General features: G+C 33.6%; 1 protein-coding gene and 1 pseudogene across 1 annotated transcript in view; one reads left to right on the top strand and one right to left on the bottom strand.

The window, feature by feature from the left end:
• Window positions 1-831: 831 nt before the first annotated feature.
• On the bottom strand, window positions 832-1765 carry LOC139706786 (olfactory receptor 5AC1-like; annotated as a pseudogene).
• Window positions 1766-18011: 16246 nt separating this feature from the next.
• The window catches only part of Gabrr3 (gamma-aminobutyric acid type A receptor subunit rho3), a 44083-nt gene continuing 39829 nt past the window's right edge, over window positions 18012-22265 (top strand). The window contains exon 1 of the mRNA XM_027943274.2: window positions 18012-18136. Coding sequence (XP_027799075.2) covers window positions 18012-18136 — 125 coding nt within the window. The remainder of the gene's footprint in view (window positions 18137-22265) is intronic.

A 22265-nucleotide genomic window follows, 5' to 3' on the forward strand; every position in this document is an offset into this window, starting at 1 on the left:
AAAAAAAAGAAGGCAACACATAAAACACACAACTTTTCTAGGGGAAAAATATTAATTTCATTTATTTAACTGACAGGTGATTGAACATAATTGCTATTTTAGGTAATTAATTCCACAGAAAACTGTATTCAGGAATAGAGTGCTAAGCAAGTTCATCAATAAATCCAAAAATATAAGTTTTGAAAGACTCAGAAATCTTTATAAATATGATACAGAATCATTAAATGATTTTAAAATATTAATAAATTTATATATTTAACCATCACAATAAAATGAAAATTGCTTTTAAGTATTACTTTTAAACTACATAGAATTAGTCACTTAAAATTTCTCAGGAAAATATGTTTCTATATTTAACAATATTATTTTAATTTATAGATTGTTTTCTGTATTGATAGGCAATTACAAAAGGGAGAATTTGAAAAATACATTGCTCAACAAGTATTTAGGAAGGTATAAATGTATTTTAAGCTGAGAATTTACACAGGCTGAGTCTTAAAAGAATGTTAAGCTCAAAGAGTAAAAAAATATATATATCTGGAAACAAAAGATTACATTTATCTTAGACTTCATGTAATGATTTCAGTTTTATCTTTGAGTTTGGATTTAAAACAACCAACAATTTGGAATCTTCTCTTAAAGTGCTCATTATTAGCCTTTGGTGGTCATAATAATTTATAACTGAGACAAGCATACCTAGCTAAAGAATTTATCCATTCATTGAGCAAGATGTATTAAGTTCATACAATGTTAAATACAAAGCGCAATACATTGCAATTTATTTTTTTAATTGTAAAACAGAAAGAATAAGCAAAGTTTCCTGAGCAATATTTATTTCTTCATGACTTTTCTCAGTGCACCTAAAACTTCCTTGTTTCTCAGGCTATAAATAAAAGGATTTAGCAGGGGAATTATGATGGTGTAGAATAGTGAATACATTTTATTTTGATATTTATCTGGACCTGACCCAGGGCGCACATACATGAAGAAGAGAGTGCCATAGAACAAAGACACAGAGAGCAGATGGGCCCCACAGGTGGAAAAGGCTTTGCTTCTGCCCCTCTCAGACTTCTTTTTCAGGATGGCAAAGAGGACACGGGCATAAGAGACTATGATACTCAGAAGGGAAAACTCTTGTATGGAAGCGGCAAATATAAAAGCCACTAATGCATTAATAGATGGGTCAGTGCAAGAAATTGTAAACAGTGGCAAGATTTCACAGTAGAAATGGTCTATTATGTTGGACCTACAGAAAGTCAATCTATGTAATAATCCTACGTGAATTATGGGGTGCAGAAAACCAATTACATATGACATACTTATCAGCCAAGTGCAGAGTCTGTTCGACATCACCACTGGGTAAAGCAAGGGATTGCATATGGCTACATAGCGATCATAGGCCATCACTGACAGGAGAAAAATTTCTGTGGTTGCACTGTAACAAAAAAAAATAATACTGGATGAAGCACTCAACCAAGGATATCTTATGATTCTTAGATAAAATGTTGATAAGCATCTTGGGGGTCAGAGAGGATGAAGTACACGCATCAGCCATGGCTAAACTACTGAGGAATAAGTACATGGGGGTGTGAAGGTGGGGGTCCTTCCAGATGAGAGCAATCAGGCCAAGGTTGCCCACCATGGTGATGAGGTAGATCACAAGGAAGACCAGGAACAGGGGCACCTGCAGCCCTAGATGGTCTGTGAGTCCTGTGAGAACGAACTCAGTCACCTGTGTCTCATTTGTCTCCATCATATCTACTCAGGCTAATCACTGCAATGAGAGAGGTTAAAAACATTAATCAAGCCTTATACAAAATGATATGGAGTGCAAATGGAATTACTTTGTTTCCACTATAATTTGCTCATGAAAATGAATATAATGAAATATAAAGTTTCAATGCTTCTTTTAAGAGCACATCGAAAGCTCTTATGTACTTTATAAATAACTTTTGAAATAAGGTGTTTTAAATGCATATGGTTACTTAAACAATTGTGAAAGAGGCTGTAAACACTAAAGGATTTGGTCTGACAACTTATCATTCATAAATACCTTAAAATTGAATATATTAACAATTGAAATGTTTTATGGAATTAAGAATAAAACCAAATTTTATATTTTATGATAAAGTCTGTGAAAACATAACTTTGGTTCAGGATCCATAGGGCTTTATCTCTTTCAAGAAACTCTTTCATGTCTTCCTATTGAAGAAAACAAGGGTTTTGTTTTTGGTTTTACTAATACATTCCATTCTGTCTTCTAAAACATTAATGGGCTGCAAATAAGAGAGTAATTCAAATTCCTTTTTTCTACTGTTTTCTGTTAACTTTATGTTAATTAATTTCATATACATGTATATGCATATGATATATATATATCAAAATCATCCAAAAGTTAATAAGTATGTTATTATAAATACCTCAAAATTTGCCATATTTCTATTACACTCCTTTTCATAGTTTTCTGCTAATATTTTTCATATGTGAACACCATAATTCATTTATTTGTTCAACAAATGTATATATAGTAGCTCTTATGTTGGAGCTTGTCATCTTAGCTTGGGTACACATAGACCTGTAACTCTGGTGTTAACCTGGTAATACTAAAAGAAGCCCTGTTCCCCACAACTGCCATGTCCAGGTATCCTATAAAGAAATTCTGGAGCCCACAAGCGGGAAGGTGTCTTGGATTCAAGTATTATTCTGTCACTATTATTCTGAAAAAAAAAAAAGTTTAACCAAAATTTTAGAAGTTTCTCAGTCTTGATTCCAACCTGGCTTTAAGGTTTACATCTATAATTCTTCAGATTTTCCAAGGTAAATTTCCACCCACACAGTCTGTGAAACATGATTCTTCATTGCTATTCAGTAGACAACAGAGAAAAATTGGTAAAAAGTACAGACTCAAAAATCCAATCATAAGTTCTGATTTTCATTCCTTAAATATATACCTGTTTATGAGAAATTCTTGGTACTGAAATGATACAACTTTATGTAGGGAAAAATAACAATGAAATAAAGCAGTGCATCTTACCTAATTCCTATGAGATGTATGGATTCCATAAGATTTAAATTTTCATGAAGAACATTTAAGGTACAAGAACAAAGATATCAAAGACAGGTGTTCCTCCTTTGTTACTCTATTTCAGAAATGACACTTGTATGGTCTGATATTTATTTCTTTCTATCGTCAACCATGTTTGTGATTTTAATGCAGAAATCCCTCAATGCCACCAAAAGATTCCCTGTAGGATAAGGTCAATCTATCTGGCATTGTAGACTAATCAACAAACGACTTCTGAGATACACATTACCCATTTCCAAATATAACTTTTACAGCTGTATTTCTCTCTTCTGAAAACAAAGGCATTACAGATTAATTGTAGATAAAATCGAAAATTAGAAAAGCAAAAAGAAAGCAAAATGCTATAATCTCACTAATCACCAATAAATACAGCTAATTTTGGGGTATATATATATATATTTTACCCATGTATGTATTTGTATTGATGTACATTTACATATACTTTTCAAAACAATGACACTTCTGTAGATAATTTTTCGTAACTATTTCAAGTTACTAATATAGAATTTATATATTTATGTCATTAGTTTTTAAAACGTGTTTTTTCATCTTATAATTTTTTTTAAAAAAAATCTGTAATTCTAAAGTGCGAATATTGAAACTAAAATGTCCAGGTAGGTACACAATTAAAGAATATTTTGTTCTGCAATATTCCCTCTTGGAAAATGGTACCAATTTGCATAGCATATTTCTCAAAATTTACACTAGCAAAAATAATGCATATGTACACACTTGTGCATGGGGGCATGGAGAGAAAAATCTATATATCTACACATATACAGATATCTCTATATCTGTGTATACAATTCAACTTGGTAAGAAATACCACTTCTTTTTCAAAGCAGCTAACTTTTACTTAGTGGTATAAAAAATGGCATAATATATGAAAATCCATAATTTTACCATTGGGGAAGGCTTGCTCAAGTATTAGTTTTCACAACTTACTATATAAATTTGATGCAATTTCAAACAAAATGATAAAGTGATAATTCACCAAAAATATATATAAATTTATCTGAAAGAGCAGATGGATTCAAAAGCAGCCAAATGATTTCTTAGAAATAAAAGGAGCATTTGTTCCATGCAAGACAGTGCGCTATATCATAAAGCCAGCTTTAATGATTACAACTGTGCTTTATGTCTCAAAGAACACTACAGCTATAAATTCATTAATATTTGATTGTCTGTTTCTAGACATTGCAAAGTTGAGTAAAAGTATAGACTTTGGAATGGACAGGCTTGAAGGCTTTGCTTTAAAAATTAGGAAATAACTTTAATTCTCTAAAACTTGCTTTTCTGATTTGTGGAATAAATAATAATAAGTTAATAGTGTACACTTTCAAGGTTGTTGCAAGAGTCACATGAAAAGATGAATGTCCAGCCCTTATCACTTATTTGACAGATGACAAGGGTCATAAAAGGGGTGAATTTAATTACTCTTTTAGTTGTTTTAGATATTCATAAGGAAATCTGTTAAGCTCCTTTGTAAGAAAATAGAGTATTGAGTGAGGAAAATTGACAAAAGTGCAGTTCTGCTGCCAATTCATGACAATAGTGATTTAACCCTATCATAAATGACTTACGTCCAGCTGATAGTGACTTAGGTGTATCACATTGTCCCACCTTCCAGAAGGAAAAAAAAGTACATATACAGTATGTTTTAAAAATAAGTATTTTTATATTTTAATAAAAATTACATTGTACATTTCATAACTAAACACTTAAGGTGCATTTTTAAAACTCGGGACATTTTTCTTCCTAACCAAATATCATTTTGACACCTGACCAAATTAACTGTAATCTCTAAATACCATCTTTAAAGTACTCTATATTCCTGTTTCTTTCTGCCAAACTATCTTTTAGAGCATTGCATCTGTTTGCATTTTCTGTCAAGATGATTTTCATTCCAGAATAGTTTTATCTATTTACCCTTCTTTCCTTTTCTTCTTTTTTTCTTTTCTTTTTTTCTTTTTTATGGCAATGACTTTTTGGAGACTGGGTCAATTGTCCAATTAATTGTCTTGTGGAATGTTCCATATATTCTGAATTCACCTAATTGGCATTATTTAGCTTGTTTTGCTATTTTCTGAACTTTGTGTTCCCAGTGGAAATTACACCCAAACCCTTGATTAAACATTTTTGGCAATAACACTCCAGAGATGACGCATTTCTTCATATATTCATCACATCTGGAAGCACATACAGCCTGCTAGTCCTAGGGTCAGTGAAGCTCAATACGATCTCTGGGTTAAAGTGGAATCAGATCTCACAACTCTAAAGTTGCACTTTTTTCCCTTACATTTAGAAAATAGTAAATGATGTGATGCTTGAGTACCTTGTGAATATTCAGGATGCCATCAACTTTTTAATTGAGTTAGGAACCTCAGATCATCCTTGCCAGAATCAAATACAGCATTAAGGATTTTAAAATAGTAATCTCTTTAATTCTTTTTTTCCTACATGATGCTTAGACATCTTGTGAGTATCCAGAAGTCTATCAAACTTTTAGCTAAACTTTTTAGTGTCCTTTTCTGAATTATGTCGTTAGATATTTAACAATTGTAACTTTTTAAATTCTACCATTTATTCTATTTGTGTTAGCTGCGGTACTTCTACACAGAAAAAAATGTTTTTAAAAATGACAAAATCTTGAAGCTTTACACATTTTTTCCTTCTTTGATCTTGCTAGAAGTTCCCAGTTGCTTCCCCAAATGACTGGAAGCTCAACTCCCTTTTAATATGCAGTCGGAATGTAAATGATTAAGGAAAGGCTTTTTCAGAAAAGCTTAGTCATTCAGTAACAAGTATTTTTGAGTGTCTGTTCTATAGTATAATCCAGTCTGGAAACTCCTTTTAAGGAAAGAAAAGTGTTCTATCTGGCTTATAATTCCTGTTTCTCACACTTTGGAAGAAATGGATTTTTCTATCTGATAGATAGAATTATTTCTTTCCAGAAAAATTCCATTTAAACCAAGTTCATCAAAACTATTTAATTTGATCCAAACTATTTTGAATAGTTTCTGCCAATGAGGGGTTTTAGAGATCATATGCATTCTACATAGCCTAGTTTTAAAAAACATATATTTATAAAAAATAATAGTTATTAAAAATATATTTTATTTTGTTTTTGCACTTAACTTGAAGCAAAATTTATTCATATAAAATAATTTTTCAATAGAGGATCTAACCTTACTCATATACAATGATACAATGAGAATAATTCTAGTGTGTTCATATTGACAATCTGTGACAATGTAGTTTTAGATTGGCTCATTGGTTTGTCCCTTCATAGGTTATTTAACATTAGGAAAATCATATCTTAGTGTCTTAAAAATAAAAACTTATATTTGTATAGTAATTTATATTCTGAAATATACTTCCACATGTATTGAGCCCCCTGATCAACTGAACATAAGGACAAATGTATATTATCATCCTCAATTTACATGAAAGAAATTAAGATACTGTCCTTTTAAATTAGCATAAAACATTCATTTTTTTTCTTATTATTGTACTAGAAGATTTACTGAAAGATACTGTGGTATCTTTCAACTGCAAATGAAATTTTAGAAAATAACAGTTCTTTCAAAAGAATAATGTAAATGAATCTGATGTCCTGTGCTCTTTATCAGGCTGCCTCCCTTAGAAATAATATATATATAAATTATGTATAAAATCATATATGTAAATTATATATAAAAATTATATATATAATTATATAATTATATATAGTTAATATAATTTTATATTTCATATTTTAATATAACATAATTTATATTATACATATAATATACTTTATATTATATAAGGATATATAATTTATATTATATGAATGTAAGTTTTATATACATTTATAATATATGAATAAAAGTTTTATATACATTTATATATACATATATATATCCTTCCTTTCATTCTTCCAAACCTGCTAATATGAATAAATGAGATAATTCAGATGAACAAACTCTAAAATCTTTGAAATAACACTAAATATGAGCAATCTTTCTTATTTTAATTCAAAATCTAAAGAAATAGTGATGAATGCATGAATAATTTCAGTAGTTTAGCTTTCAAAATGAGGGCCAGGACTTCTTGCCTCAGAATCACTTAGGATGCTTTTTGAAAAATGCAGAATCTCTGTCCCATCCATAATCTGCTATATTCAATGCACATAGGCTCATATTTAAAGAAGCTTGAGAATGACAGAGTCATATGAAACCAACTCCATATCACTGACTTCTCTCCTACTTAACATACTAGTTGTAAATTTTGCCTAGACAATTTACTCAAAGTATGTGAGTTAACATAACAGACACTTGTAAGAACTCAAGATGTATTCAATGGATTGCTTTTACAAGACTGTAGTAGAGATAAAATGCAGAACTGTTCAACATAAATAAAATACCTGCCACAGTCTTGAACCCCAAGAAGGGAAGAGAAATATTTTTTAGAAAAGAATTTGATATAGTTTTGTTAATTATTTGAATATTCTTAGCCAATTTCCCTAGACTTGCATCTGGTGATGAATTGGAAGAATTTGATATACTTCCAATTTTTTCATGAATATATTTGTTTTCAGACCTCAAACTCTAGGATTTTTTTGTAGTACCACTTTAGACATTTTTTAATACCTTTATTTTATTTGTTTATTTTTATGTGGTGCTGAGGATTGAACCCAGCATCTCAAATATGCTAGGTGAGCGCTCTACCGCTGAGCCTTTACCCCAGCTCCTAGACAGTTGTTTTTAACCTCCAAAAACAATAAATAATCAAGAATCATCTAAAACTTCTACTTTCCTTTTCAACCAGTATTTTTAAGACAGGAAGGAAGGAAGAAAACTATAGGTCAATATCCTCATAAGCATAAACGCTGAAATCTTCAAGAAAATACAAGCAAACTGAATCCAAGAACACATCAAAAAGATTATTCACCATGTTCAAGTGGGAATCATCCCAGGGATTCAAGTTGGCACAATATACATAAATCAATAAATATGAGACATCATATCAACAGATTGAAGGATAAAAACTATGTCTTCTCAATACACAAGAAAAGAATTTGACAAAATTCAATATTTCTTTAGGATAAAAGCTCTTAATAAATTAAGTGTGGAAGAAATGTTACTCAACACAATAAAAACTAAATATAAAAAAATCCATCTTACTGAACTGGGAAAAGCTGAAAGTTTTCTCTATAAAATTTGGAATAAAATGATGTTCACTTCCACCACTTTTATTTAACATACTACTAGAAGCTTGAACCAGAGCAGTCAGGTGAGAGAAAGAAATACAGGTATCCAAATTGAAAAGGCAAATCTTACATTGTGAAAGTTTTCATAAGCATGATCTTAAACAGAGAAAACATCAAAAAGTCCATCAAGATCTAATAAGAACTAATAATTTGTCAAAGAATTAAAGTATAAATTAAATTTGTCTTTCTTTGTAGTGAATTTTCTGAAAAACAAATCAAGAAAGCAAGCACATTTATAATAACTACCAAGAAAATAAAATACCTAGGAATATATTTACTAAAAGAGGTAAAAATTTTCTACAATAAAACTATAAAGTATTGATTAAACATGTTGAAGAGAACACACACACACACACACACATATAAGATATCCCATCTTCATGAATTGGAAGAATCAACATTATTAAATGTCCATACTACCCTAAATGATCTACAGACTCAGTGCAATAACTATCAAAATAACAATGACATTGATCATAAACCAGAAAAGCAATTCTGAAATTTATATTTTGTGAAATATAGTCAATGCCATCTTGGTAAAAAGAACAAAGCAAGTGAAATTGCTCTACTTTACTTCAAAGTATACTAAAAAGCTATAGTGATCAAAACAATGTGGTATTGGCATAAAATCAGACACATAAGAGCGGTGGAACAAAAAAGATAGCCCTATAAGTGAACTCACTCGTCTGCAGTCAAGCAAGCTAAGAACATGTGCTGGGGAAAGGAGAGTATCTTCAACAGATGCTTCTGGGAAAATTAGACATCCACATGCAGTAGAATAAAACTAAACCATTGTCTCTCACCATAAGCAAAGTCAACAAAAATGATTTAAGCTTTTAAATTAAGACCTGAATCTATGAAAGTACCAGAAGAAAATGAAAGGGAAATACTTTAAGACTTTGAAAAGGCAAAGACTTTTTTATTATTATTTAAATAGGACCCTGAAAGCACAGAAAACAAAAGCAAAAATTAGCAAATGGAATAACATAAAACTAAAAAAGTTATATTCTGGCAAAGAACTTGGCTATATTTTGCCCAGAGCAAAGAGAAAGCCTATAGAATGTGAAAAGACTTTTGCAAACTATAGATTTGACTAGGGGTCAATAACCAGAATATATAAGAAACACAATCAATATTTTAAAAAATCTGATTTTTTAAATGGGCAATAAATCTAATTAGACATTTCTCAAAAGAACAGTTACATGAAAAAAGCTGTCAACATCACGAATCATTGTCTAAATAGAAATCAAAACTGCAATTTAACCTCACTCTAATTAGGATGGCTATGATCAAAAAAGGCTCCCCCAAAATACAAATTCTGATGAGAATGTAGATAAAGGGGAAAACATATGCACTGTTAGTTAATATGTAAATTAGTTGTGTCATTATGGAGCACAGTATGGAGGGTAATATGGTTTGGATATGAGGTGACCCCAAAACCTCCTGTTAATGCAGGAATAGTCAGAGATGAAATTCTCGGATTACAAGAGCTCTAATCAAATCAGTCCATCCTAGTTAGAATGGACTGACAGGGTGGTAACTCTAGACAGGTACTTGTAGCTGGAAGAGGTGGGTCACTGTAGGCATGCCCTGAGAGGGTTGTTCTTCCTATGGAATATCTCCTCCACCCCTGCCCCCCTTTCTTTCTCCTTCCTGGTTACACCATGAGCTAAGCATCTTTCTTCTGCTGGGTTCTTCCCTCATGATGTGCTGCCTCATCTTGGGCCCAGAGCAATGGAGTTGTTCATCTATGGACTGAAACCTCTGATACCATGAGCCCCAAATGAATTCTTCCTCCTGTAAGTTGTTCCTATCAGGTGTTTTGGTCACAGTGATGCAAAAGTTAATTGAAACAGAAATTGGTACCCAGAGCAAGGTCATTCCTGTGAGTAACATGACCATGTGGTTCAGAAGCCTTTGGAATTTTTGGCAAGTTGGAAAAGTTTTAGAATGTTGTAAGCAGAACTTAATGGGTGATTCTTATGGGAGCTCAAGAGACCAGATGCTGTAGTTACATCGACTGTGTTCATGAGGTTTTCAGAAGGAAATGAGCACTCTATTTGGAACCAGACTGTAGACCACTTGTGTTATATTCTGGCAAAGAACTTGGCTACATTTTGCCCAGGTCTTGAGATTTTATGTAAAGCTGAATTTAAAAGTAATGGACTAATTAAGCTGGCAGAGAAAATTTCAAGGCAGCACTCAGACCGTGAAATGAATATTGCTGGCAGGTTCTAAACAAATTTGTTATAGGAAATGGGAGCAGAAAACAGAATGAACTAAAGGATTTTAAAAACCTTCAGTTTGGCTGAGAAAGTCCATGTAAAGGTGGAGCCAAGCCAAAGCTTGTTGAAAAGATTACAGCCCCAAAAGAGATACTCTGTACTTTTCACAGAGACAACAGGAAAGATGGCTTGAGGGCATCTCAGGAATTTGCCAGACCACATCCACCACAGGATCAAAAGTGCAGAATGAAAGCTCTTTTGAGACAAGATCATAGGGGTGCTCTTCTTGTATGGGGTTGGGGATTAGGAAGTTGTTTCACCATGCTGAACTGTGCAGGACCTCAGGCTGCTGTAGCCATGATTTCAGAGGGACAAGTATTGTGCAAGCTGAAAGGAGAATTGGTGACAATCATATGGTGCTTATTCTGCAAGAATGCAGGATGCTTGGATGAAGGGGTCTTGGAGGCGTTCACCAAGATTTAAAGGAAGGCCTTTTAAAGGAAGTCAAAGTGTAGCAATGCTGGGGTTCCTGGAGGCTGCCTAAGAGGACAATGTATGGAATCATGAAGATGAAGCCAAAGCTTGTTCAGGCTTTCTATTTCTCCCGACTTAGTCTTGGTCAGTTGAGTGTATGTGCTTTCATTTCAATTTGATCTTAAGTGCAGGTCTACACATGATAAATTCCTTTAGGTTTTGTTGGGGAAAGTTTTTGTCTTCCATTCACTTTTAAAGGATAATTTTTTCTGGTTATAGTATCATTTCTTGGTAGTTTGCTTATTTCAGTCCTTTCATTATGTCATTTCACTGTCCTGGCCCGCAAATTTTCTGCTGAGAAATCCACTGATAATATTACAGTTTTCCTTATATGGAGTAAGTTGTTTTTCTACTGATGCTTTAAGTATTTTTGTCCTTAAACTTTGACACTTTGACTATAATTTCCTTTAAGTTGATCTTTTTTTTTTTTTGACCATGAATCTGGATTTATTTTCACAATACCAAAATATTTGAGAAGTTTCAGCCATTATTTCTTCAAATAAGCTTTCTGCCCCTTTATTTGTATGTTCTCCTTAAAATCCATAATAAGTATATTTTTTCATGGTGTTCTATATTTCAAAGAAGGGGGAGGAGGAGGAGGAAAGGAGAAGGAGGAAAGGAGGAGGAGGAGGAGAAGTAGTAGTAGTAGTAGTAGTAGTAGTAGTAGTCGTCGTCGTCGTCGTTTTGAAACAGAAAAACACAAAAGCAACCAGACATGGTGGCACACAGACTATAATCTCAGACTTGGGAGGCTGAGGCAGGAGGGTCTCAAATTCAAGGCCAGCCTTAGCAACTTAGCAAGGCCCTGAATAACTTACTGAGACCCTGTCTCAAAATAAAACAGCTAGGGAATTTAATCGGCAGTATAACACACACACACACACACAAGCAAGACTTGAAAAGCAAGGGATTAAAGATGACTTTAAATTTTAAAGATGAATGACATTGGTAGGTAAAATTGATCATAATTATTGTATTTTCAATGTACCAGACTTATAGTCACATTAATTCTGACAATAATTGTGAGGTAAATCCTCATATTATCAATCTGATTGATGTATTAAGTAACAGACTCACAGAAAAATATTAGGTCATCATCAATATTCACACAACTGATAAATGTAAGAATAAGAATTTTTCCCAGGATATTTAATATCAAAGATCAGATTCTTGACTAGTATGTTTTACTGCCTCCTCAAAGTTCTCAAAAATGACCTAAGTCTACCTGCTTAATTAATCAGAAAAGCAAGTTTAAAAAGCTTTCTAAAAATCCTACAGAAAGTGACACATCCTCTCTCAGAGCCAAGTTTCCTAGAGCCTTACCTAATGCCATTAAAATATTACTTATACAGGTACTTTATTTGGATAGAAAGCTTATTTTTCCTATGTTTTCATCTCTATCTCTTAGTATTCCAAGAAATAAAGGACATCTCTTAGGTCTAAGTAAGAAACGAAAATTAAATATATACTTAATGTTCAGAGAAACCGATAAACATCATTAGTCAGTCAAGATAAAGTTGCATTTTCCTCATAACAGCTGAAATTGTAGAGTCATAGATTATCAATATGGAAGGAGCTTTGGGTATCATTTAGACTAAACCCACTCCCATCCTTCTCTCTTTTATATACCATAATTTTTATTTCTTTCCTGGGTCCTTTGGAATTACATCACTAATTTTTTCATTTCATGTTGCTTGTGTTGTTAATTACAAACAATTCATCATTCAATTTTTTCCTTTCATAAGGAAGACAGTACTTTGACAACACTGAGATCTGTATGGAACTATGTAGCCTCTTCTTCCATCTAGTGGTGATAGTGTACTATTACACTTTAAGTGGCCTCTGCTTCCATCTAGTGGTCATACTGCACTATTACACCATGAAATTGCTGGGCTTCAGTGCCATGCACTCAGTTTCCTCTAAAAGGGAGCAAGATTCTTCCATGTACCCATGCCTATCACAGCAGATTCTCTATCTCAGGAATTGTGTGAAGGGAATGAAAATAGAATGATGGAAAGGAGTGCTGCTCTACTGGAGTTCCAGGAATGCTAGGAACCAGAAGAGAAAACAGGATTACTGTGTAAGGCAGTCTTTTGGGTGAATAGAGAATGACCCCTACTGTATGTACTTGTCACATTCGATTATATTTCCAACATAGCAAAGCAAGTAAATTTTTTTTAAAAAAATCAAAGCAAATTGACTGATCACTTAATGTCTCTAAAGTCTTAGTTCATTCACACAGTTGGCCCTTCGTATCCATAGCTTCCTTTCTATGGATTCAACCAACCCTAGATCCAAAATTTTCAGAAAACAATTGCATCTGTACTGAACATGTACAGACATTTTTTTCATCATTATTTCCTAAACATTACAGTATAACAACTATTTACATGTATACTTTACAGTGTATGTACATTGTACTGGGCCTTATAAGTAATCTAGGAATGATTTAAAGTATGTTGTTAGGCTATGGGTGCAGATTATATGCAATTGCTATGAGGAGGAGAAGTAGTAGTAGTAGTTTTGAAGCAAAAAAAAAAAAAAAACACAAAAGCACCCAGACATGGTGGCACACAGCCTATAATGTGTGTTGTGTAGGCATCCTTGGATTTTAGCATCCTCAGTTGTCCTAGAAACTATCCTCCACTAATACCACGGATAGTAGATAAAAGGTAGAAGGATGGGGGAAGGGTTAGTCTAAATGATTTCCAAAGTCCCTTCTATTTCAATATTTTATGACTACAATTTCAGCTCAATATATTTTGCCTACGTGACATCCTGAAGCCACATTGGGAAACTTCTGGGAGCTTGGGATTTGTTTAGATTAGACATATTTAAGAAAGGTTAAATAAAACTTCAGTTGTTTTGTTTCTTTCACTTCCCCTTTTTAGGGAGAATAATAACTACATATTCTGAGATGAATATCAGGAATAAAGCCATGCTACTCCGAGTTTTCTCTTCGGCTCCTTGCCAAAAAAAATTCAAACTGCCTGACATCACCAGAGTGGAAGAAGAGTGAACAGGAGGCAATTTATGCAAGGGAGAGTGTAAGCTATTACAAAATCCTCCAGGGATCCTATGATTCATTTTGTTTCCTGGTAGTTACCACTTTCTAATTTTGACAGATGTGGTTTTCTGCTTTTTTCCTTAAGAAGCTTACTGGGCTTGCAAAGGAGAGTACTAACGGGATAAGGTTAAGGAGCCAACTCAGCAGCAACAGAGACAGATGCTTTATTATAATTGAACTGAAACCCTAAGACCATCCATGAGCCAACTCTGTCTAATTTAAGACATTGCCTTATTTTATTGTTACACAAATCATTTTCCACATAAAATTAATCACTAAAAACTTAAACTGCTTTTGTTTCTTCCTTAATGCTAATATTCATATAAGTAGTTGGCACAGAAAATATTATTCAATAAAGAGGTCAGACAAATCCTCATTGCTGATTTGTCTCTACTATGCATAAGGAGACATCCAGGACATCCTAACAAGATTGAAGTGAAGAGGCATATGATCTGTTGGATATTTCTGAAAACAATTGCCCTCAAAGCTCCACTGAGTTCTGTAATGCAGACAGCTACTACTTTAGAGGTTCGTTCTTATGGTGAAGCTGTTGCTTCAAGGAGTTCCTTCTTAATGTCTTGCTTATTCTTTATCAACTACTAACGTTTCGTCAAAGATAGTTTTAAGATGGTAGGTTGTAGAATTTTGATGAGAAAGATATGTTAAGCATGGATTGACCTGTCAGTCAGAATTTCCCCAACTGGGTATTCTGAAGGAGCACTTCTGTAAAAATATTAGTAACTATTGTGAATTTTTTTCAAGGGGGATTTGAGGTAATTAAGTTAGAGAAACAGAATTAGACAGGGTTTTTCCTATAGTCTTTACTATATTAACATTAATTCATTATTAAACATATTTATTAAACACTGACTTTATGCCAAAGATGGTTATAAGTTCTTGGGATACCCCAGAGAATAAAACAGATAAATATCATTTCCTTACAGAACTCACATTCTAGCAAGATGAGACAGACTGAACAATAAACCCTATATTTTATTGTATACATATACATATATTTAATTGTATATGTATACATATATTTTACTGTATATGTATACATATATTTTACTGTATATGTATACATATATTTTATTATATATGTTATATAGTAATATAATATAAATGCATATATTATATATATGTATTATATAAATCATGCTAAGTGAGGTCTAAGAGAGTGGTAACACATGTTTGAGAAGGAAAAGGAGTATATTGATTTTTTCAAAGCGTGACCAGGATATGTTTCAAATAAATAAATGGCATTTGAGCAAAGCTTCAAATTTGTTAGGGGAATTTATAATACAGATAATCTGGATGATAAGAGTTGGAATTTTGAGAGAAAAGCCAAGACTAATGATATAAATTTGGGAACATTTGGTATTTAGATGATTTGGGTTTCGATTTTAGTTTGGGTTTTCTAAGATGTGATTTCTTTACAGTTCTTTTTCATTTGGATTTTATATTTAATTGGCCAAGAATTGTATGTGTGGCCTGCAAAGTGATGTTTTGATAATTGCATCTATTGCAGAATGATTACAGGAAGCTAATATATATATCACCTCATGTTCTTAACCATTTTTGTAGTGAAAATATTTAAAATCTGCTCTTTTAGCAATTTTGAAATATGCAATACACTATAATTAACTATGGTCACTGTGATGTGCAATATACTTTGTAAGCTTAATGTTCCTAACTGAAACTTTTAAGTCTGGAGACTTGGTGATCACTAAGGGATTGAGTTGCTAGACAAGACAAGTACCCAAGAGCTTACGGCCACTCCAGTGTTATAAGGTCTGACATAAAAGGGAGAATTTGATAATAAGACTGAGCGAAAATGATCAGAGAGGGAGGAAAACAAGAGTAGAGCATCCCAGAAGTCAGATGAAGAAAGCATTTCAAGATGTGGGGAGAGACTAGGTGTGTCATTGGCCCCAAAAGATGGAACAAGATAGGGATGGAGAATAGGTTTGTGAACTTACATCCTCCTTGTTACTAAAAAAACAAGAGCATTTTCACTGTACCACATAATGAGAACTGTGCCTCCCTGATAGGGAAATAAAATGTACAGCACTCCACTAATTCATTTAGCGCAGAACATTTTCCACACAACATCTCCAGGATAGCCAAGAACTTCTCTGGGAAGTGCTGGTACAGATCGTGGGTACTCAGGGCAGACAGAAGACCTAAGTAACAGCACTGGGGCCAAGGAGCCAGAGCCCCAGATCCCATCAGAGTACTGAAGTGGAAGATATTGAAAACAAACTCTGAATGAGATGTTACCACAGTGTAATTCTCTATCCTCCAAAATGATAGTAGCTAAGACCAGCAACTGTTCTTATTGTCCTTCTATTGACCCAACAAAGAAGAACGCTTACTGACAGAGAAACACATGAAAAATTGTCCAAAACTCTCTAGCTATTGAGGAAATTAAAATTAAAACTACAACAACCATTGGGTTGGTTAACATTTAAAAACCTGATAATGCCAATGTGGAAAAAAAGGGTTTTAAGAAATTTCATTTAGGCTGGGGTTGTGGCTCAGCGGTAGAGTGCTCGCCTTGCACGTTCGAGACCCTGGGTTTGATCCTCAGCACCACATAAAAATAAATAAGTGAAATAAAGGTATTGTGTCCAACTACAACTAAAAAAAACAAATATTTTTTAAAAATTTGAGAAATTCCTTCACAACACTGTATTCTGGGAAGAAAATGACATTCTTCCTAAATCCTAGTGAACAGGTCACTTATTACTTACACTGCTCACCTTTTGGTATTCCAGTTGGAGAAATTTAATTTTACTGACATAGGCTTTCACTGGTACTTTGCATTACATGCAGGGAATATTTCCAGAGAATATTTCTGCTTGATGTGGGCAAGTATCTTTAGGAATGCATATGTACATAAATTAATAGTAATAGTATGTGCTTTGCACACTGCTCAGGACTAAGTCATTTCTTATTTATTAGGTTGCTTACTATGCTGAACCTTAAATTGAACCACTTTTTTGGGGGTAGGGTGCTGGGGATTAACTCAGGGGTACTTACTCAACCACTGAGCCACATCCCCAGTCCCATTTTATATTTTATTTAGAGACAGGGTCTCACTGAGTTGCTTAGCCCCTAGCTTTTGCTGAGGCTGGCTTTGAACTCCCGATCTTCCTGCCTCAGCCTTCTGAGCCACTGGGATTACAGATGTTCCCCTCCATGCCTGGCTAAATTGAACCACTTTTGTTCTCAACTATTGAATAGGCCATCATCTTAAAATATGATTGTTTACCTGACAAAAGTAATAATTTAATATTTTGTTTGTGCTACAGCAGTTTGTGCTTTGGGGGAGAAAAGGATTCCTTTCTGGATTAAAATGAGTCATAGGGTTAAAAAAAACAGTCTTGAAATGTGTAATTAAGATTAATGATCATATTTTTCTCATATTAAGCATATTACTTTACAGAGTCATTAAATATATTCAAATGATATTGCTTTGGATTAAGAGGATTAATGCCTAACCTCACTTCTTTGTCTGCCCAGGACTGCAGCCCAGAGTTTATTGAATAGGGAAGGGATAAAGCATCTCACTAAGAACCCTCACTGCAAAGAGGGACTAAAGGTTGTAAACCGAAAATGAAAACTCTGCCTTGTTTTCTTTAAATTTCAGATGATCTAGACAGACATGAGCCTGTAAATGATGTGACTCTACCTAATCTACTGAAACTAGGACAGTATTGAAGGCAGTGTCTCTCTTTTTTTTTTTTTTAACTTGGCATGCTATTTATTTTTTTTAAAGACACATGAAGAAGAAATCTCAATAACAATACTAGCTGCATCCACCTGCATTCCTTTCTTCTGGAAGAGATGGTCCTCGCTTCCCAGTTGGTCTTCTTCACCTACGCCTGGATCACATTGATATCAAATGCTTTTGCTGCTTCTCACACCAAGAAGACCTCCCACCGGTGCTCCACTTCAGTGAAACACACCCGGTAAGACTCCATAGTTTAGTCCATGCAAATATTTTCTGGTTTTTCTTATCAGCTGCTTCAGACCTATTGGAAATCCAGAAACATATCTTTAATGGAAATACATCTTTGTGGCAGTGTCTATCTCTGAAATAGCATTCACTCATCAAAATAAATCCCCCCCTGGTGGACATCAGAAAGAGAAAAATCCTGCATCTCTGCTGGAGTTTGTATGCTTATTTATAACCAATTTTTGGAGAATATCATTAAATGGTTCATGTAGGGATCCTCTTTCAGAAACCGTATTTCTTCCATGAGTAATACATTTATTATTAATAATGACATTTAATGTTTCTTCAGATTTTTTTTTAGTAGAAAATAGTCTAAGTGGCAACTTCTTTTAATGTCAAGTACTATCATATAGAATCATATATTGAGATAGTATCAAAAGGCATTAAGGCCATGTGTTGTCTTTGGAGAATAGTTTCCACACATTTAAAATACCCTCCAAAATATCAACACATCACCATTGTTATTTTGCCATAAATAACCAAGAGTTTTCTAGATATGTGGTGAGGAAGGTACTTATCTGTTCCGGTGACCAACCCATCACTCACTACTTGCTGGGACTTTGCAGATTTTAGCACTACAGTTCCAAGAATCCCTTCAGACTGGCACCTGAAAATATCAGTCACTCTATTACCCATACATGCTTTAAAACCAAGGAATGTCTTTGAAAAGGTCTTTATACAAAATTTTGAAAAAAAAAAAAAAAAGACCCACAAGGAGAAAGTGAGGGAAGAAGAGGAGTAATATCCTCCAGTCAATTCTGGCAGTCAATGAAGTGACAAAGGTTTCAGTCAGATTGCCCTCACACCTTGAATATTTATAAAAATATTCACCAGAAGATTAAGAAAGAGAATACAGGATTGTAGTACTTGTCTTCTGAAATTTTAATGGACCAACATTGAAAGGGAAGATTGACTAGAGTCCTGACTTCCTGCTCTGCTCTTAAAAATCAAGGCCTTCCTCCCACATTTTCCTTCCATTCTCCCAGACTCCCGATTTGAAATGAGGTAAGGTCTTGTACAGTTTAACCACTTCAGAGCCTTCTCCGGGGCAATTAGGAAAGAAAATATTTGGGAAATATAGTATTCTACCACCAAACTATGCTGGTTTTTTTCCAGATTACTTATACAACTCATGTAGTATATTTTATCTAATTTTAAAATAAATGAAGACTGCTTAAATATCATGCGCCATTTAAACTGTGGGGGATTTGTCCAATCTGCAGAGTAAATGTTTAGACGAGAAGAAAGATTGTTATAGAAGCTAATCCACTGTCGTGGCCCACTGTCAATGGCAGAAACTAAGGAAGTATTGAAGACAGTATCTCTGCAGAAAAATCTGCCCACTGTCCTTTTTAGGTGTCTTTTAAGGACAGTAAGGGAACATAAATTCTCTGTGGCATGGTGGAAATTTTTCTCTTCTGTTAAGTGCCTCGTTTTAGATCCCATTAAAAGGAAGAGGAAATTTTACAGACCTATGCAAGCCAGATTTCCTCCAGAGGAAACCCCCCGCCACCAGGTTTCTGCTACAAGAGGTCTAACATGTTTGTTTTCGCTTCTTTATATCCTGAATGAAATGCCCCTGTGAGCCACAAACTAGAATACAATTCATTAAAATTTATATCTGCTTCTTTTGTTCTTCAAAGAAAAATCCTGTAGGGCACTGGGGACTTAGTAAACCAGAAGTAGCCACTTAGAATGAAACCAGGCACTTTCCCTGAGTGAATAATACAGCCAGCCAATTTCTGAGCTGTCACTCAGGATCTCTTGTGCAGATTCTAAAGCATTTGACAAAAAATACATGAATTACTATACAGGGTAGTTTCTAGAGAAAAAAGCCCAAGATTTATTATGTGAGGGTTTTTCCCCAACATCCAACCTGATTACCAACAAATAAGAAATGAATGAATTAATAATCTACCCCTTCATAATGCAAAAGAACTAACAGAGTGAACATGAAAAGAAGTCATGGTCTTCCTTTGAAAATTATGTAGTGCATTTTTATCCCTCACTTTGAATTTATACATATCATCTTGAACCTACTCTTTCATGCAATCTAGCCCTTAAGTGCTTTGTTATTAACTATTTTCATTCAGAATGTAACCTTATTTGTTATATGAACATTCACTTTTCTTAATTTAAAGATTTCTTTTAAAATCTTTGCTTCAAAAATGTCTTTTATTTCTTAAAAACAAAGCAGGGAAGAACGTGAACAAAGAAAGTTTTGGCAAATGAAAATGTCCCTCTTTTGCCTGAGGAGAAAATCTGGCTCCCTAGTAATGCAGAAAGGAGGAGATATATAGACTCATTGAATACGTAGTCTTTCTTTCAACAATCTTATTGAGTGACATTCACATGAAGTGCTGCGTTGGGGGTTGAGGATACCATGGGAATGACACACTGACCCTGGCCTTAAGAATAATCAGCAGAGCACTAGAATCTGTGCCACCAAGCTTGATAAATTTTCATAAAATTTGTATGCTGTTAAAAAAATTATTAAAAATTAAGTTGTATAAATTTATAATTAAATAAGTTATTTATAATTCAAAGGCAATAAATATTTAACTCACCACTTCCTAATTACTTTACTAAATTTTGCTATCATCTAAGGTCTTGAGATTATTTAGGCTTAGTATATCTCTATGGTAGAATTACTTCAATATGCCATACCATATCATCTTATGCCATACTGTATTAGTCTATAATATGCTAGTCCATAGTATTCCATGCCATATTGTTATCTATGTACTATAATAGGGACAATCTCTGTCTTAAAGTTCAGTAACTTGTGGAAGTATTCTACTTCATGAAAATAAAACAAAATTCACTTGACATAAATAAACAGTAAAAATTAAGGCTTTTTTAAACGTGGAGAGCCATTTGTTAAACAACTATCAACATCTCCCTAAACTCACTGTAAAAGTCAGTAAGGACCTAGAGATTGCAAATTCAAGTGCAACTGCAAGTAAGACTGAAGAGAGAAGCAGAAACTCTAATTGCAGGATATATGCTCTTCTGAGGTGTGTCTCATCAGGTTCAGGCTTCTCTTTTTATAAGAGAATTTGAGCACAGTGTTACCAGATATTCTGATTTTTTCAAAGGAAACAGGAGTCTAGGTTTTCATATGAGATTTTCCAATTTAATATATCGTAGGAGATATCCAAAATATGTCTGCAGACTAGCTCTTAATCTGGTCCAATTTTCTCATTTTGCAAATAAGGAAGCTGAGGCATCACCACTGAACTTGTGAGCTGACAGAGACCCAAGGGAGATATAGGAACTGCTGTGTTTCAACTGGAACATTTTCCCTGGTTGGCTCTTTCACAGAAACGTTCATCTGCATAGGTTTTTCCTTTATATAAGATGGGCTATTGACTAAAGTCAAGTAAGCATTCCCAGAGTTCAGGTGTTCAGAGCCCTTACATAAGGCCACAAGAGTCACTCTATTTAATGTGTCATGTCCTCTCTAAGGCACCTCACGAGCATCAGGGACCTGGAAATAAACATTGGATCCATAATTATGAAGATTTTCTTAATCAAACATTGAACCAACTGATTTTCCCACTACTTTTACTTTATTCCTTGGATTTGCATCTATCACTCTAATAAACTTTTTTGTTATATTTTGTATTTTTCTAAAGAAAACTAATGTCTATAAAATTATTTTAAAGTTTGCCTATATGCTTGGAACAATAAACTGCACTTCAGTGTGCACTGGTTCATATCAAAGTGAGAAAAAATAACCATGTTAACAATAGGACATGCTTCTAGAATGACAAGAAGAGTGATAAGGTAAGCAATCCTAGAGACAAGGTCCAACTTGGTCTAGATCATTTATAAATCACTACACAAATAGCACTATAACAATAATGGGTTTTTGCATGGAAAAGTACCAAAATAATCTCCATTATGCTTCTCTTTTCTAAATTGACTTTCAATCCTAATTCATATACCTGGTTAAAGTTACAGCATAGAAAGTATTTTATATTTTCTTAAATTAAGCATTTTCCTCATTGCTTCATAGATACTCTAATATTTTTCATCACTTCATATTACTAATTGGAATTAAAGAATGAGAATTAACT

The sequence above is a fragment of the Marmota flaviventris genome, chromosome 8, assembly GCF_047511675.1.
Source record: "Marmota flaviventris isolate mMarFla1 chromosome 8, mMarFla1.hap1, whole genome shotgun sequence".
Lineage (NCBI taxonomy): Eukaryota > Metazoa > Chordata > Mammalia > Rodentia > Sciuridae > Marmota > Marmota flaviventris.